At 56.3% G+C, this 16,058-nt stretch overlaps 6 protein-coding genes across 6 annotated transcripts; 2 read left to right on the plus strand and 4 right to left on the minus strand.

Annotated features, from left to right (window-relative positions):
* Positions 1-562: 562 nt before the first annotated feature.
* Positions 563-3,180, minus strand: B0T15DRAFT_404147 (uncharacterized protein; the record flags this gene model as incomplete). Its single annotated transcript, XM_062865237.1, has 2 exons — positions 563-709; positions 796-3,180. 2 exons carry the CDS (start codon positions 3,178-3,180, stop codon positions 563-565), a joined length of 2,532 nt encoding a protein of 843 aa, XP_062717821.1.
* An 854-nt stretch (positions 3,181-4,034) lies between these two features.
* On the minus strand, positions 4,035-4,739 carry B0T15DRAFT_514108 (uncharacterized protein; the record flags this gene model as incomplete). Its single annotated transcript, XM_062868096.1, has 3 exons — positions 4,035-4,146; positions 4,215-4,313; positions 4,429-4,739. 3 exons carry the CDS (start codon positions 4,737-4,739, stop codon positions 4,035-4,037), a joined length of 522 nt encoding a protein of 173 aa, XP_062717822.1.
* Positions 4,740-6,484: 1,745 nt separating this feature from the next.
* On the minus strand, positions 6,485-8,308 carry B0T15DRAFT_289811 (uncharacterized protein). Its single transcript, XM_062863693.1, has 3 exons — positions 7,713-8,308; positions 7,532-7,613; positions 6,485-7,429 (listed from the first exon to the last, which is right to left on the minus strand). Exons 1-3 carry the CDS (start codon positions 8,024-8,026, stop codon positions 6,752-6,754), a joined length of 1,074 nt encoding a protein of 357 aa, XP_062717823.1. The 5' UTR covers positions 8,027-8,308; the 3' UTR covers positions 6,485-6,751.
* A 558-nt stretch (positions 8,309-8,866) lies between these two features.
* On the minus strand, positions 8,867-10,817 carry B0T15DRAFT_289867 (uncharacterized protein). Its single transcript, XM_062863694.1, has 3 exons — positions 10,680-10,817; positions 10,014-10,591; positions 8,867-9,879 (listed from the first exon to the last, which is right to left on the minus strand). Exons 1-3 carry the CDS (start codon positions 10,692-10,694, stop codon positions 9,042-9,044), a joined length of 1,431 nt encoding a protein of 476 aa, XP_062717824.1. The 5' UTR covers positions 10,695-10,817; the 3' UTR covers positions 8,867-9,041.
* Positions 10,818-14,018: 3,201 nt separating this feature from the next.
* On the plus strand, positions 14,019-15,001 carry B0T15DRAFT_289901 (uncharacterized protein). Its single transcript, XM_062863695.1, has 2 exons — positions 14,019-14,343; positions 14,413-15,001. Exons 1-2 carry the CDS (start codon positions 14,251-14,253, stop codon positions 14,890-14,892), a joined length of 573 nt encoding a protein of 190 aa, XP_062717825.1. The 5' UTR covers positions 14,019-14,250; the 3' UTR covers positions 14,893-15,001.
* Positions 15,002-15,465: 464 nt separating this feature from the next.
* B0T15DRAFT_496522 (mitochondrial import inner membrane translocase subunit TIM14) lies at positions 15,466-15,957 on the plus strand (the record flags this gene model as incomplete). Its single annotated transcript, XM_062867181.1, has 3 exons — positions 15,466-15,516; positions 15,601-15,728; positions 15,816-15,957. 3 exons carry the CDS (start codon positions 15,466-15,468, stop codon positions 15,955-15,957), a joined length of 321 nt encoding a protein of 106 aa, XP_062717826.1.
* Positions 15,958-16,058: the final 101 nt, after the last annotated feature.

The raw sequence follows: 16,058 nt of genomic DNA on the forward strand, positions 1-16,058 counted from the left end.
GGCTAGAGCCCAGAGATGGGAAACCGGGTTTCCGACCTTTTCGCTGTAGACACACATTTCGATTCGAATTAGGATCAGTTTAAAGCAACCCAAGCTCTAGGTTCGTAAGATGTTCCCCTCTTCCTTGCTCCGAGCCCTGCCGCCCATCTCGATCAACGGACCCTTCAAACATCGTCTTCAAAGGTAAGGTATCATACGCCGTTGGCCAAGCCTTCCGAAAGTCACCAGCCCCAACACCGACTAGCACAGACAAATTCGCTTACACAGTAGACATCGGCAACCCAGCCGCACACCCTTCCCTAGACTGATAACTCGCCCGAATGCAGCGCGCTGTGGTGTCTGAATCACAGCAAAGTGCAATGAAAATCACGTAAAACGGTGAGACCAAAGGTAGAAGCGAAAAGTCAAGCCCAGCCTTCCTCCAAGCTGCACTTCCGCCATTCGCTGCGAGAAGGTCCCCGTCGATATACGGCACCCATAACTTGCAGCATCGCGGTGAGGGTTCTGATCCCAGACAATCTTGCCGTCGAGAAAGGGATACCAGATACAGGGGGAACAAATGTCAGGCCCTTACCCCGCGGGCACTGACCTCCCCCTTCTCGCCGATATTCAGCAGCTTCCTGCAATCAGGACAATACCACTTCGTCGTGCGGGCAGGGATTTCCAGGAGCCCGACGCACTCGAGATGAAACCACTCCCGCTCGCAATTCTGTTGTGTGGTTTGTTAGCAACTCTGCTGGCTTTCCGCACGCCACAATACAACCTGGCTGAACCTCCGGCGGCAGGAAGACTTACATCGTTATCGCACTGAATCATTGTCCCGAAACTAACCCGGTTGCAGAGACAGTATCTCTCTTCGTCCGGGTCGATCAGGTTCCCTTCGTCGTCCACCTCCACCTCGAGGACATCCCCTCCGGCGCCCGTCGCGGCATTATCCGCTTTATCTTTAGCCGCCTTGTTCGCCGCTGCCCGCGCACTCTTCTTCCTCGGTGCGGCCTTCCGCCGCCCTACGGCGCTGTTACCGCCGCTGTTGGTGCGGCTGATGATGCCTGGGGCGGGTCGCTTTGTGCGCTTGCTTGGTTGCCGAGCACCCGCGACTGCGCCGGTCGCGGTTGCTGCTCCAGCCGCGGCAGTTGCAGCAGCTTCCGGCGCAGGCGTGTTCCGGGCGGTACTAGCGCGACGGGGACGGTCTGCTGCTAGAGAAACCTGCGGTTCCTGACTAGCGGCCTTGCCGCGGGACCTTGGGCGCGATACCGTTGTCATTGAGGTAGCCTCGGGGTCGGGCTTGGCTGCTATCGCTGGGCTTGCCGAGCGGGTCGAGCGGGATAGGGGATCCGTGACGACTTGAGCAGCCCTTGCTTCCAGCAGCTGCTGCTGTTCCCTGGCTGCTTGAGCTTTGCGGGTTTCCCTCGCAGGAGGCAGGATGGGCGTAATGGATTTTCTGGGCGAGATGACCGGGGGAGGAATCGGGGTTTCTGTAGCAGGCAGTTTCACGGATGCTAGGCTCGGCGCGCCACTTGGACCTGCGTAGCTGCTGGCCGGAGAGGCTGCCGAAGCCGCGGATGTGGCCGACTTTGCCGTGATGGATGGGTCCTGGCCGTGAATCGGTAAGGGAATTGGCGTCGTCGATTGCAGCACGCCGGCATTTGACGTACGCTGGTTTTGCTGCGTCAGGACCTCGAGAGGCAGCTGTGAGCCGCCCGGTGTCAGGACTGGCGGAGGGACGGGAGTCTCCGTCTTGGTGCGCTTAATCTGGATTCTCTGGGGTTGCCCCTCGGCCGTGTCCAGCTTTTCGGTGTCAGCCTCGGGCCCGGATTCTCTCTTGCGCTTCCGCTGTGCTTTCGCCTTACCGGGCGCCTTGGAAGGGTCCTGAACGCTGGCCTGAGTGGTGTCTGACATGAGAGTTCGCGCGATGGCGTTGAATCTCCTGGCAGACTCCTCAGCCTCCTCCGCAGCCATCTTGGCCAAAAGCTCTCTCTTGAGTTTCTTTGCCTCGTTTAGCTTCATCCCACGGTTACTCAGGCTCTTCTCGTCAGACGTCAGGGTCTCCATGGTCAGAGCACCAAGCGGCATCCGCCTCTCGCCCGTGTCCGGATCCACGGTAGGGACCGGCATCTGGCCCTCAAACACACGCCCCTCCGCTTCAGCCTTCTGCTTTGCAGCTTTGAAAGCATCCACGCCCCTCCCAAGGGCGCTCAACTCGCGTGCAACCATAGTATCACTCGGAGTCCAGGCGGCATTCTTTTTCATCCGTTTCCTGAGCCTAGCTAGTTCATATGCAGTGAGCTGGCCCCAAGGCGCGTCAGGGCCGCCAATGACGGCATTTTCTGGGGGGGGAGCTAGCTGGGCCATCGCAGCGCTCGTCGACAGCCCAGCTCCCGGTAGGTTGGACGGCACCACAGAGGTCCTCGGTCGAGGCGGCCTTCCAGGCTTCGGAGGCCTCGACGAGGCCTTCACCACCTTGATGCGTGTATGTGGAGCTGGGGTCAGCCTATTCGACAGGCCTTCCTCATCGCCCTCTCCCCCGTCAGAGCTACTGTCCTCTCCTGTGGTGTATGCGTCGTAGTTCAGGTCATACGGGGCGAGTACCTCCCCTGGAACCGTGATTCGCGGCACTCGCTGCCTGCGCACTTTTTGCCCGTCCACACGCATCGCTATCTTGGGCGCCCGTGACATTTGCGGCGATTTGGTCGCGACAGGACTCTTCTGCTCTTCCGCAGGGGGGTAATTCTCCAGCATTGTCTCGAGTTTGCCGAGGATGGTTTTGGCGCGGGCATAGTGACGGTTGATGTTCTCAGCCATGCGCTGAGCCTCGGCCAGGGAGAAGACGCGCGAGTTCAAGGCATGATGGAGGTTTTCTGAAATCTGAGCGCGGAGTTCGACAGGGTCGGTCCGTTCGACAGGTGGGAGGTCGGGTAGTTGACCCCAGAGAGTGGTAAGATCGTGCAGACTACCCGATGCATCGATGTAGTTCTCATCAAGCTTCCCAATCTGGGTCAGGGAGCGCGTAATATCGGCCGGAAGGTACTCGGTGAAATCGAGAAAATCCGAGACGGTGGCCTGCGCGTCGGGATCGGCACGCATGTCGAGGTGGTTTAGGGAGGTAGAGACGGGACCGACCGGCTGGCTGCCCTGCTCAATCGATGGCGCGGGCTGCCGCGGCGAGATGGGTTCGTCCATGGCCGGGCGCGCAATGTCATCCGCCGCCATGCTGATTTCGCTAAACGTGTCCTGCGCAGTTGCTTTGCACAAAACTCCAGCTATCGCTGGTCTTGCTTAGCCTCACTTCGCATGCTATTATGAAAGCAATGCCATGAGCGCGACAATGCCCACGTGTGGATTTTGTTGCGCGACTCGTTGTTCGCAGATGATGGCAAAACACTTTCAGGTACCTAATGAATGGATGGTGATGAGCCCTGTGCGCGTGGTTGAAGCCGCGGCGCTGGAGTGTTGCACTCGCAAGACCCACAGCCCCACCTTCCAAACCAAGCACGTCCGATTCCGAAGAGTGTACCTATCCTGACTCCTTATCTCCTCCGTACGGAATACAACTTACAAGGCATTTCCGACAGAGCAATTGGGGGTCGGTTCTTCACATCCAGCACAAGTAGGCAAACAGCATGACGTCTGGTCCCACCGAGTCCGAGTTCTTCACAATCGGCTTCATCGGTAGTTCCGTCAATGTCCAAAATTGCCACATCAATTCTGCAGTGGCTGTGGAATATCTTCCACCCAAAAGGCCATTTTTTTTTAAAAAGCCTGGATACCACAAAAGGATACACGGCAGTGAGCCGTTCTGTAGAGTTCCCCAGACTGTCATCTATCCCATCCCTGAGTGTACCGAACATAGGATACCAGATACCGTCGAAAGTAAAAGAAGATGAAGAGAAAAGTCCGCAAGACGCAAACCCCCGGTGCCAAACCCAAATCATGCGCAGCAGTGGTATACAGATCGCGTGTACAACTCCGACAGTCCATCATCACCGCCCCATGAGAAAAAGCCAAGATAGTGCAATAGGCAAACTCCCGTTGAATCAGCGTTGAACCAGCTTCGCGCCATGGACCGTCTCGCCCTCCTCGGCCTCATACCACGACTGGTCGCCGACAGTCGTGAGCGATGCGTACGCCGTCAGTGTCCTGCACTTTCTGCGAATCCAAAGTCAGACAAAGTCCTCATCAACCGGAACAATGCCAACCTCGATCTCGGAACTCACAGGTACCCATTGATGGTCAACGCGCCCCAGACCTCCAAGTCACCCTGCACCTCCAATGATCCATTGATCTTGAGCTTGCCAAAGATCTTGACTTTGTCCCTGTACACAGCGAATTCACCCGTCAGTAATTTATTACTTCTTCTTCTTCTTCTTCTCCTCCCCCATTCAGTAGGACATAGAGAAAATAAAACTAAAAGACTGGAACAAGACTCACATGCAAACAACAGCCCCATTGACCTTCACATTCCCCATGCTCTTGACTTTCCCGGCACAGCTCAGGTTCCCGCTGACCTTGAGATCGCCGTACGCCTCGATGCGGTCGCGGACCGAGAAGTCCCCGTTGAAGGTGACCGAGGCCATGGACTTGACGGACCCGTCGACCTCCATCGGCCCGCGCAGGTCGAGCGAGTTGTCTGACTTGATGCTCTTCTTCTTTTTGACCGGGGAGCTCGTGCTTGCTGTGCTCGACGAGCCGGCCATCATCATGGGCTGGTCGAAGGTCATGATCTGCTCGTACTCATACATGGTTTCGCTTTCGGTTTCTCCTTCTGTTGCTGTGGGGTTTCGTGCGGGAGGGGAAGGTTGGGGAGAGGGTGCCGCTGTGGTGGTTGGAGAGGTTGATGGAGAGGAAGCAGCCGTGGTTGTGATGGCAGGAGCTGGCGTTGATGTAGCCGTTGCTGGCGGTGGCGATGTTGGTCCTGGTGTTGGTGACGATGTTGATGGTGACTTGTCCGTCATCTCAACCGAGGGAGGTCGCGTGCCCTTTTTCATGTTTTCTCGACACAGAGGCGAAGGCAGCAGAGCTCTTGAAGAAGAAGGTAAGGTAGCCATAAGCAACTGTACAACCTGATGCAGCTTCGCGATGACACCCCTACGGCGTATCTGTCATGCTCGATGCACCGCTACCACCTGTGTGGATAGTGACAGAACGACCGACAGCAGCGAGGCTTAGAGAGGTTGAATATTGGATGCAAGCATGTAACTCGGATTCGGCCGTCTCCAATGGCGATGTTCGGATGGCGATGTTCGGGGAGCTATATAGAAAGCGGCAACTTTCCGAGAAGGGAAACCCCCAGCCCTCGAGCCGGTCGGGATGGGCGAGGGCCATGGTGTGTAGGTCACATCAAATCCATGTAGTTAGTAGTAGGGAGTCATCTAGTCCAACAAGGCCAACACTCAACGGTTCTAGGGCGCATCCTGAGCCAAGCCATGAGCCTCCACTCCGCGCCGGACTCGGCCCGGCTCCTTCTGTGAGTGGTTCTGACCGAAGCAGTTCACGAGAGACCACATCCCGGGATGGGCGTGACTCGTGAGTGGTTTTTCGCTTCCCATTACCAGTTTGCTCAGAGAAGCAACCACCAAGTCGACACTAAAAGGGGGCGCGACTCATGCGCTCCACAGCCGTCCCGGGACGTCATGTAACGTCTCCATGCACGGCAGCTCCATCCTGGCACGTTCCAGGCCTGAATGGGGAAACAAGAATTGACTCTGTATATCCCGGTTTCATGGTGTACACTATGGGCCCATGCCAAAGAGTCGCAACTTAGTATTAGACGCATAAACGCTGGTTGCTATGCCAGTTTCTGGAGACCATCGCGGTTCCGGGCTGTTGGGAGACGCAAAGGAAAACGTGATTGGAGCAGGACACCGTGGCGCAGCGTGCTTTATTCGATGGTTTCCCAGTACAGACGCACAGAGCAGAGGTCAGTAGCCGCAGCCGCAGATAGTGGTTCCTGAGGCGGCTGTTTCTCAGCCCTTTTTCGGGCCTGAAACAGACAGTTTCTCAGATTCCCAGATGGAGAGGCAGCCAGCCGATTCCGGTCGTGGACGGAGAAGCCCGGACGTTGCATCGACGTCCGCCCGGGGCCCGGTGCAAGATGAATGCTTAATTCTCGCCCTGCCATTCGCCCAGCCCGTGTTGTCTGTCCACTAAAAACTCAGGTAAGGCGCAGCACGGCTGAAGAAGGGAAGGTCACTTGCGGCACGTGCTTGCATCTCGTCATACACCGCTCCCATTTTTTCTCTCTTTCGCGACGGTTGCTTTATCGGATAACCGTATTCAACCACCCCCCCGGTCGGGAACGCCTTGCCTTGTCCTCCCCAAGGCGATTTCGGATTCAGCTAGCCTTGGCATAGGGACGTTACCCGGTTTCTGAATGACATCGTTGCCGCAAACGCGCGCCAATCTTCGGATGATACAGATCAGGGACCCAATGCAGTGCCCGACAACTCGACAGTTCGACCTAGGCTTCCACGAGGTTCTGCCGCCCTGCTGACCCATCGGATCCATGCCATCACTGCTACCCTACCACAACTGATGAACTCGAACAGAGACCGAAGATGGATGCATGTTAATTTGGATGATCGGACCACGTTCGACCCGTGGCCGAACGGATCAGCGTTCCCACATCCGTCATATGCAACCTAGCCCGCGCGTCATCCGGATGTCGATCAACGCCCTGTTGCCTTGGTTTCTGCAACCAGTTGTCCCAGAGCAACGCCATTTAATATCTGCGACAACCAGCAGTATAGGCAACTCATATGCTTCCAACATATCTCAGCGTAAGCCCGGTCACGAAAGCAGCGGTGACCCATACGCCGGCGTAGACCCCCGCGCCGTATGGCTCGACGCCCTTGATCGCCAACGCGGTGTCCAAATAGGTGCCGACCGCGGTGAACAGCATAGCCACAGCAGTACGCTTGAGGGACACCTTGGTGCGCGTCGAATAGCCCCACAAGTTCCACGCTACCGTCTGCCCCAGAGTAGCGTTGACCGGATCGAACTCAGCGTTCTTCTGGTCCTCGAATGTCTGCGGCGTAGTGACGAACGGCGTGAAGATGAAGGTCCGCGCCGCCAACCCGAACAGCAGGCTGAGGGCCATGGTAATCGGACTGCCCAAGCCGAGGAAGGTTGCATCGGCTGCGGGCTTGATGGTGGGGATACCCTCAAAGTACAGGACCAGCTTGCTAGGCAAAAGGAACCGACCAGCTAGGAAGAGCACCACGCTATAGACGAGCGCCGACTGGAGTGAAGTGAGGATTTGGATCACTCTGTCGCCGACAATGTCCTTGTTTGGGATGCCGGGGGCGTCTGAGTGCGCACCGGACAGCCGGCGCACGAGGAGGAACGGCAGAAACGCTGAGGCGACGTCAACGGCGAGGTAAGCGCCGGCAGTCAATGGACGGATCCCGTAGAAGATGGAGATGAGATAGGTCTGGGCCAAGCTTGTCAGCGGACTGCGCCCTGCTGCCATGTGGGAGAAGCGAGGGGTTGGCTGCGGCCGTTCGCTGGGAAAGGTATGAAACCCCAAACTTACCGCAGGACCATCCGAAAGCAGGGACAGGGCCGCAAGATCGTAGCCATCGTAGTCGTTGTACCAGCCCAAAGCTAGTCCAAACCTGCCGTGCGAGCCAGGGTTAGCTTGGCTGAACTGAAGCGGGGAGGAGGGAGGGGGTTCAGCCTCCTCAGCCCTGAGGGTGCATTCGAAGGAAACATACAATCTCCACGCGGCAAGGACACCGAGCTCGGTCCTTGATGTCTCCTCTCTCATGATGCTGCCCACCTCGTTTTGGCTGTAATGGTCGACAAACGAGCGCCCCAGCGAAGAGAGTGCAAAGCTCAAAACAACAGCCAACGTAAACCGCACCGGGCCGGGCAAGCGGGAGTCGCGTCTCCTGGCGATCGTCCCGGCCTTGGCTCCGATGGACTCAGCGAGGTCTGTTGAGATCGTGTCTGCAGCTGAGGCCGCCGCTGCGGCGCCATCCACGACGGCATTGACAGCCTCAGCCGCCGCCTCCTTGGCTCGACCCATCGTGGGTTGGCGGGAATGTGAGGATGGTGGGTCGCGTGTTTACGAGGAAAACAGTCGAACGAAACAATTGGCGGCCTAGAAGGACGAGCGCCAACGCTGTGCAGCACTGGAGATCCTAGATCCGAGACCACTGAAAGCTAAATAAATCGGATCCTGGGCTCCTAATGCATGGAAAAGTCTCGGATGGCAGACGGTCCTTGTGTGTTTTGCAGTTGTTGTTGATGAGATTGGGTGAGCTCAAGCTTATTAGCCGGGCGTGGGGGATTAGTAGGGAGCTTTGGGAGACGCGAGTTGTGTGGAGACAGTGACGTCGAAATCACTGCCCCGGTGCAAAGTGTCGATCCATTGCTGCCGCAGCACCCCTTCCCCTAGGCAGGCTGTCTCTACTTACGCACTGGAGCCATCAACAAACGGCCTTCGCTGCCCAGACTCGAGCCAACAGACAGCAAACGTCGCCCGTCTGAATCGACCGGAGCCAGGTATACAAGTTACATCTGCACACAGTCTCGTTTCGAATTTACGGACATACTGCTCCCTGCTGCGGCGCCACAAGTACCTCGCGACACTATCGACCAGATGCTGCGTTGCGAGGCGCTTGGTCTGAGGGGCGGGGAGACAGTGTTCGTGTAAGCTCATCTGTTGATAAACCTCTTCGATTCGCCCCATTGAAGAACAAGAGGCGGTATTGGGTGACGCTATCCCAAGCCTCTGCCGGAGAATGAGAGCTCCAAGCACTATCAAAACAGTCGCAATCGCTCAACGCTCGCACACGAACCTTACTTTAACCTCGTGGAGCTGGCCGGCTTCCCTGATTACATCGGTCCGGTCGCGGCAACTCCCCACTCATCGGTGCCAAGGTTCGTCGGCGGAGCGATTCCATTTACACGCTTACACAAACAAACAGGCAAAAGAGACCGTTTCCATCATATCCCATATCCATACCATGGTCCCGGCGGCTCATAGCTGATGCACAAGCTTCTCCGCCTAGAGTCCCATCTAGCTGCCGGTTGACAACTCATTCCTCCATCCTGCCAAAGACGCCGTCGTCGTCCTCGTCGCTTCGAGCCCGCGACCGCATGTCTTCGTCCCGCATGTCTTCGTCGTCATCGCCCATAAGGCTCTCGGGACTGCCCTCCATCTTGGCATCCGCCCGACGTAGCTCGCCGCGCGTGAAGCTCTCAGGTGCCCTGCTAGGGTAGCTGCTGATGAAGCTTGTGCCGTACAACGACCCCTGATCGAGGTATTGCGCGGGAAGTGGCGGCACCGGCGGGGCATCCGCCGGGATTTGCACCGTTCGGGAGCCGCCGTTGCTGTTGAAGCTGCAACTAAGTAGCTCAACAGCTGCCGCCAACTCGCGATCGTCCTGCCCTGTCGCGTTCCTACCCGACGACGTGGGTCTCTGGTCCTGACTGAGCTGCCGGAAGTGGCCAAAGCCGGAGACGCTTGGGATGCTGCCGGCGGCTGAGCTGGCATAGGCCGCGGTCTGGAATGACCGGGAAACGCCGCTGCCACTGCCATATCTCCTGTCGAAGCCCCTATAAGACGCATTGGCTGGGTGGATTGCGTCCAGCTGCGGCGGCGGGGTCGTGTCGGCCGAGCCACCGTCGTGCTGCTCCGAGTAACCGCTCGCCGCGGGAGACGCGGAGTCCCGGTCACTGATCGAATGCCTAGTCGAGTCTGGGGGCGTCGTGGTGATGGCTGCCGCATTGGTAGCAGGAGTGGCGGACGAGAGGCTGTTGTTTGCACTATTGTTCATGGCAACCAGCACCGAGGCAGCCTCCAGAAGCTGCACTTGCTGGTGCTTGGAAATCAAGAGCTTGGAAGTGTACGACCATTCGGGAGTGTGCTCCCACCTGACGAGCAGACAAGTCAACACACGCGCTTCAAACCGCATCGCCTAGGATCTGTGACCGGTACAGGGTTGCCGGCTCCGCACTTCGGGTACCACGTGGTGGGAGAGGGTAGGGAAAGGAAAGTGGGCACAAACAAATGCTTGTTCAAGCAGCTGCTATGCTTGTATCCCTTCCCGCACTTCTCGCAGCGAAGTTCCGGGCGGTTGCTCTTCCGGCCACCTTCCTTGACCAGCGGCTGGCCATCGCTGGCCCTCCTCACGCGAGCCTTCTGGAAGGCAGATTCCGCGTCGTCCCCGGACATGTCGTTCATCTCGTCGTCGATCGCGCTGTCTTGCACGTTGACCGTTCCGTTTCCTGTCGCAAAACGGCGAGTCGGGAGGCTGGCCGGCGGGGAGGGCAGGCTTCCCACGATCGCCGACCGAGTGAGCCCGTTCTTAGAAATGGTGTTTCGACGGCCATTGACGGTGATAGGGAGGGGCGTGGCAACATCGCCAGACTCCTGCAGAGCCGTGGCTATCGCTGCCATATTGGCGCCAGTGTTTGTCATGCTCTTGCGGCGGGTAACGCGGTGGGTGCCATTGAGGGCGCTGCCGAGGAGCGAGTGCGAATTGTTCCGCGAGTGGGTTTGTCGGCTGATTGTGAGACCGCCGGGTACAGATGTGGACGAGATGGACGGCCGGTGCGAGAGCGGTCGCGACGTTTGTTGTATTTCCTGAGATACACACGGCGCGGTTAGGGCTACTTCCCTCCGCGCAATTGAAGCCGAACTCACAGTGGACGTTGAGTCAGACTTGACTTACCTTGAAAGAAGCCATTGCTTAAACCCCCTTTATAAGATCCAACGTGCCAAGCGGCTCTTCCACTTGGTTTCTATCCAAACGCAGGATAGCCCAAAATATGAATCCAATGCGCAAGAATCCGGTGTGCTGGCGGTCGGTAGTGTGGTGTGTCTTAGATTCTTGCTGGCCGGGAGTTTTGTTGGGAGGTCGTTGTGTCAGGGAACACCTAGCTGCAAGTCGAGGCGCGGGGAGGAACAATAACAATTTCGGGCTCGGCTAGGGCATGCGCAAGGCAGGGGATGACTCTTTCCAACCACTCCAGTGTACGGTCCAGATAGTTCGAAACAATTCGCGAGCGATTGGGATGCGACAGTGGGCAGAAAAAAATAATAATGTCAAGAGCAAAGAAAGAGTGGCTGTGCCTCCCGCCGTCAAAGAAAGGATGATCCAACAACCTGGAATGAAATGCGGGTCGCTAGCTGCCTGTAAGACGAGAGCGCGTGGCATGGAGGTATGGGAACGAAACAGGTCATATCAACCGCGCAGGGGGAGAAGGTTCACATGAGAATCGAGGGAGGAGGCGCTGTGCCGCTAACCACGACCGTCGAGCAATATTACCTACTTCCTTGGGTGCGACGGCGGGTAGCTCAACACAAGCGACAGCAGCGGCACTTGATGACGGCTGGACAACATCGAGCTGGAGCGAGGGCATACCACCTAATAGCTACCTAGCTATGATTAAACTATCACATTTATTATACAGGTAACTTCACCCTCCAATGTACTGTACTTGGTAAACAAACCTTGTCAGTGTCTAAGCCAACCAGCTCGGCGCGCTTACTGTGTATGGACGATCATGTGGATACCACCTTCTTTCTCGCTCCTTTCTTGCTTACCGTTCATCGTATCAATCGCTGTACTCTGTATCAATGGCATTCACTTCTGTTTTCGATTCAGTCATTTCCTATCATCCGACTGCATCTCTGGAGTTGGTTCTCTCTACTCATGTCATCTTCCAGTGGGCTGGATCTCTCACTCCGACTTCAAGTTGCGGAATGTTTGTTGCATACAGGGCCAGGGCAGTAGGTATGGTATTGTACATTACGTATAGGGCAAGACCTGCATGCGTCGCCCCTCGCCCCGAACGATGCCCCTCCCTGGCGCTCCCTGGTGGGAGCGGGTACCTGGCGTGCTGGCTTCCAGTTCCAATTGTGGTCAGAACCAGGCCCAACAAGAGACGAGCCGGATCGAACGGACCTCCCGGACACGGCATCGCGTGTCCCGTCTGCATCCTGCTCGACATTCAGCTTGCTTTATTAGGCTGCTACTACCTGCGTGGTACGATAGTATGCGTCCTCTATCAAGCAGTGTTGTGAAGTAAGGAATCCGTTGGGAAATATCTACCTCAGGTACAATACCAAGTCCGCTCGTACGGTACTACTAGTACCCTATACAGCGACATGCTGTTCTGGTTCCAGACTCGGTAGTCCGCGTCTCGATCCGTAGACGCCGATGCTACCTTTCGAGCATAAACCTGAGCTTATGCAAGATTGAGCAACTACCTAAACACATGCAAGGCATAAGTGATCTGCTAGCCGAGTGTTCGAGTTCTGCTGTGCGTGAAGCTGCTTCACTAGGTTCCGTGGTGGTGATCGTTGGGCGTAATGTGTAGTAGTCGTCCTGTGGCAGCCCCGTCGAAGCATCATTGTCCCGAGTCCGGTGATACGCTAGTGTACTGTTCAAGTTGCATCTCTGCTTCGGCGAAGCCAGTCGTGTGACCTTACCGCCTACATAGGTACCTCGCTACCTTGCTTACCTTAGACAAAGCAGCAACAAGATCTAGGTCACGGGTCTGGGCGGTGCAAAGCAGCCACCCAGGGCGCCCACACTACGCCAATGGGTTACCTATTGCCGGTTTTCTGGTCAGCTGGCAACCCATAGGCAAAAGGACCAGAAACTTGACATTACACGTGTATGAAGAAAGAATGTGAGGACCTTAATAAGGCCACAGATTGCCCGCGATAATCTGGAAGGTTGTTTGAACGCCAATGTCTACAGACCGAGTCCCACGGAGCACGTATGACTTCAAGTCTTCCGAAATGCACTTTTGCTCTATATATCACCACCATGACCTAAAAGTAGATCGGTATTATGGGCACTCTGGATACTGCCAATGAGGACTAGGATCTAGACAGCCGGTTGTGCAAGTCCGGTGTCCGAGTAGTAGTGCACATGTCGGGCTCCTTTTGAAGAACGGAAGTCTAGATTGACTTTGTCCCACGTTCTGCAACTCGTCCCCAACCTGCATCTTTCGTGGATAGACGAACCACCAATAATGCGGAAGCATCCAGCCCCTCACCCGATCCCATGTTTTTGACAGGTTGAAGCCCTTCAAGCACCCCTGCCCAAGGGTGCTCGTCCCGAAGGAGAGGCCATGAAAACGAATCGTGTAGAACGACCCGGATCGTTCAAGGGGCAAAGGCCGCACTATTGGACGCTAATCACATCTACTTGGCTAGAGTTGGGTTTGCCCGCCTCGCTAGGCTGTTGGGTCTGGCAGACGATGCCAACAAGGGATGAGAGAAGCCGTCTTCCGACAACTTACTGTGTAGGTGCTTCTTCGCTTTTAGGGACGTGCAGGTCCCATGAATGTGATTGTGGACAGATTCTGAGCAGCGAGAGCGGGAGAAATGGTGAGAACCGCATGACGTTGTCAGAGGTCCACCTGACAAGGGAACATAATCTGGGCAGCATGACGATGCCAGGCAGCCAGGTTGTGTAGAAAGACAGACGGAAGAAAAAGTGTGTTCCAAGGCAGGCACAAATTCGGCGACAAATTCAGCCGCATTCATCCAAACCAGGGACCAGCAGCGGCTCTGAGTTCGGATCCGGCTGATCAGCCACGCCAGATCCCCTCGTGTGCCGCTCCGAAACTGCCGGATTTGCGCTCTCCGAGAGCGGGCCTTTTCTTCCTCCGCATCTTGTCCGATCCCGTCTCCAGTTCGCGCAACGGATTCGGGAAGGGAAAGTTGAGGTATTGTACAGTAGGGCGGGGGATCAGCACTGCGACTACCGGCGGCTTGTGTTCAGCTCACAACCTGCCCCGTGCATGGACTAGTGCCGATTGATCCCAATGCCAATTGCAATCTAGACCTCCTAAACGCTCCTGAAGATCGAACCTCAAGATTACCAGTTGAGAACTCGCTCTTGTTGTGTGAACTAATAAAGACCTTTGGACGCCGCAGAGCAGCATCAACAATGATGAAACACGTACGTGTTGTCTCAGATGTTCCGCTGCACACTACTAGTACCTACCTCTACACTACCTTAGGTCCTTGTCTCTTTGAATGAAGGGCACCTAGGTTCCTTGGCAAAGCTGAATCCAGTTACACAGCTTTACAGCTAAGACGATAAGGTTTGGGGGGTGTCACTGATAAGAACTTGGGGATGAACGATTCAAATGAATCGGCATCTTCTCAGTTCCAGGAATGTTTTTGAGAGATAATTCACCCATAGCTAAACGTTTCTGAATCTCACTCAACCTTTCCTCCTAGCTCTGGGAGTCACTGTAAACCATTAATAAACCATCATTATGTCTGACATCCTCCGCCGGGTAGGCCGTGGTGGAGCGGGCAACTTCTACAGCAAGAAAGATGTTCAAGAAGCGGCCAACAGCACTCCCCCAGTGCGTCATCTCATCCCATTTGGTAGCTGCATGCTTAAAGCAGCTCCTCTGTGATTGACACTAGGCCAGGACCTAGAAGCCCAGAACAACTCGGCCGAACCCCTGGCCAACGCCGTAACCCGGACTCAGACCCACTCCACTTCTTCCGGGCCAAGCTACTCCCGTACCGGCCGCGGCGGCGCCGGTAACTTCACCTTTCGCTCGGCCGGCTCCGACACCACAGCCCCGTCCACGGACCCGAACAGCAGCACCGCGCAGCAGGAGGAGAGAGACTTAAAAGAACAGGCAGCTGTCGCCGTGGCAGCAACTATCGCGGCCAAACCGAGGGCGGGAGAACTCAGTGGGAGGGGAGGGGCGGGGAATTGGACTGGTCATGATGGGGTAGGGGCAGAGTTGAAGGAGGAAGAGGAACGGCAGAAGAAGGCGGCAGAGCTCGAGATGCAAGTGCTGAGGGACGTCGAGGTTGGGTTAGCGCCGCCGCCGAGGGCTTATCATCATCCTGGGCGGGGCGGCCGTCGTAAAGGCGAGGAACTGACTGACACTTCGTGATGCCTGTTCGGTGGGTGCACTGTTTGAAGACACGGAGCATGTTTGCTATAGTACTAGGAGTTGCGAGATAGAGACTCTCACGCCCCATAGTAGGCACATCCATTACTTACCCCTAATTCACAGACTTATCAATTTAGGTACGGTAGCAAGGAGGTCAGGCTGTTGAGATCATGCTTCTCATGCTAGCATAGGAGAAGTTAAGGTCTGACGACGATACAATGGAAGTGAGCGACTCCTTATGTTTCTTCGTAGTGACTGAGCTAGCTCATTCGCTGCAGGAAACTGAAGCCAAAAGAGGTGTCAAGCGGGAGACAAAGAGGGTAGAGGTATGGGATTGTAAAATACCGTGTCATTACATGCCCGTCCGGGGTCCGGTCGGCAGCGGCAAATCCCGACGGCGAACCCAGCAGAAAAAGTGCCATCGCATGCTAGGCTGCCCACTTGAAGGAGATCATCGCCATCACCAACTACTGCCAACCTATCCACCACGAACCCCCGGTCATCACATCGCGTCAGCGGCACCACCATCACAGCCACAATCATCAACTTGCCCGACAACGGCAAAGAGAAACAATGTCTTCGGCAGTAGCCATCGGTGCAGGCGTCGCGGTAGCCGCCTTCCTCGTACGTCTCACGCCCGTCTCTCCACGAGATCCTCCGCATTCTCGTAAACTCCAACCAAACTGACGCTCCCACTTTTCTACACAGGGCCGAGCAGGACTTGTAGCCTGGCGGCGCTCCCGCGGAGGCGTCGGCGCGCTTGGCAAGGCCTTCTACAAGGGCGGCTTCGAGCCGCGGATGAACCGGCGCGAGGCTGCGTTGATCCTGTCGCTCAAGTACGAATGAACCCCTCGAACAAGGATGGATTGTATGGTAGTGGTGTAAGGAGAAAAGATGCTAACAAGGTAACCCAAAAAAAACAGCGAGAGCAGCCTCAGCAAGGAGAAAGTGCGCAAGGCGCACCGCACGCTGATGCTCCTCAACCATCCCGATCGCGGCGGGAGTCCGTACCTGGCGACCAAGGTGAACGAGGCGAAGGAGTTCCTGGAGAAGAATGTGCAATGACGGTCCTACTCTCCTTTTCAACTTTGGTCGAAGGGTACAACACATGAAGCTACCGGCCGAGATTCGTGATTGGGTCTCGGGGAGGGGGGATACGTCCCATG

The sequence above is a fragment of the Chaetomium strumarium genome (genome assembly GCF_033439665.1).
Source record: "Chaetomium strumarium strain CBS 333.67 chromosome Unknown B0T15scaffold_7, whole genome shotgun sequence".
Lineage (NCBI taxonomy): Eukaryota > Fungi > Ascomycota > Sordariomycetes > Sordariales > Chaetomiaceae > Chaetomium > Chaetomium strumarium.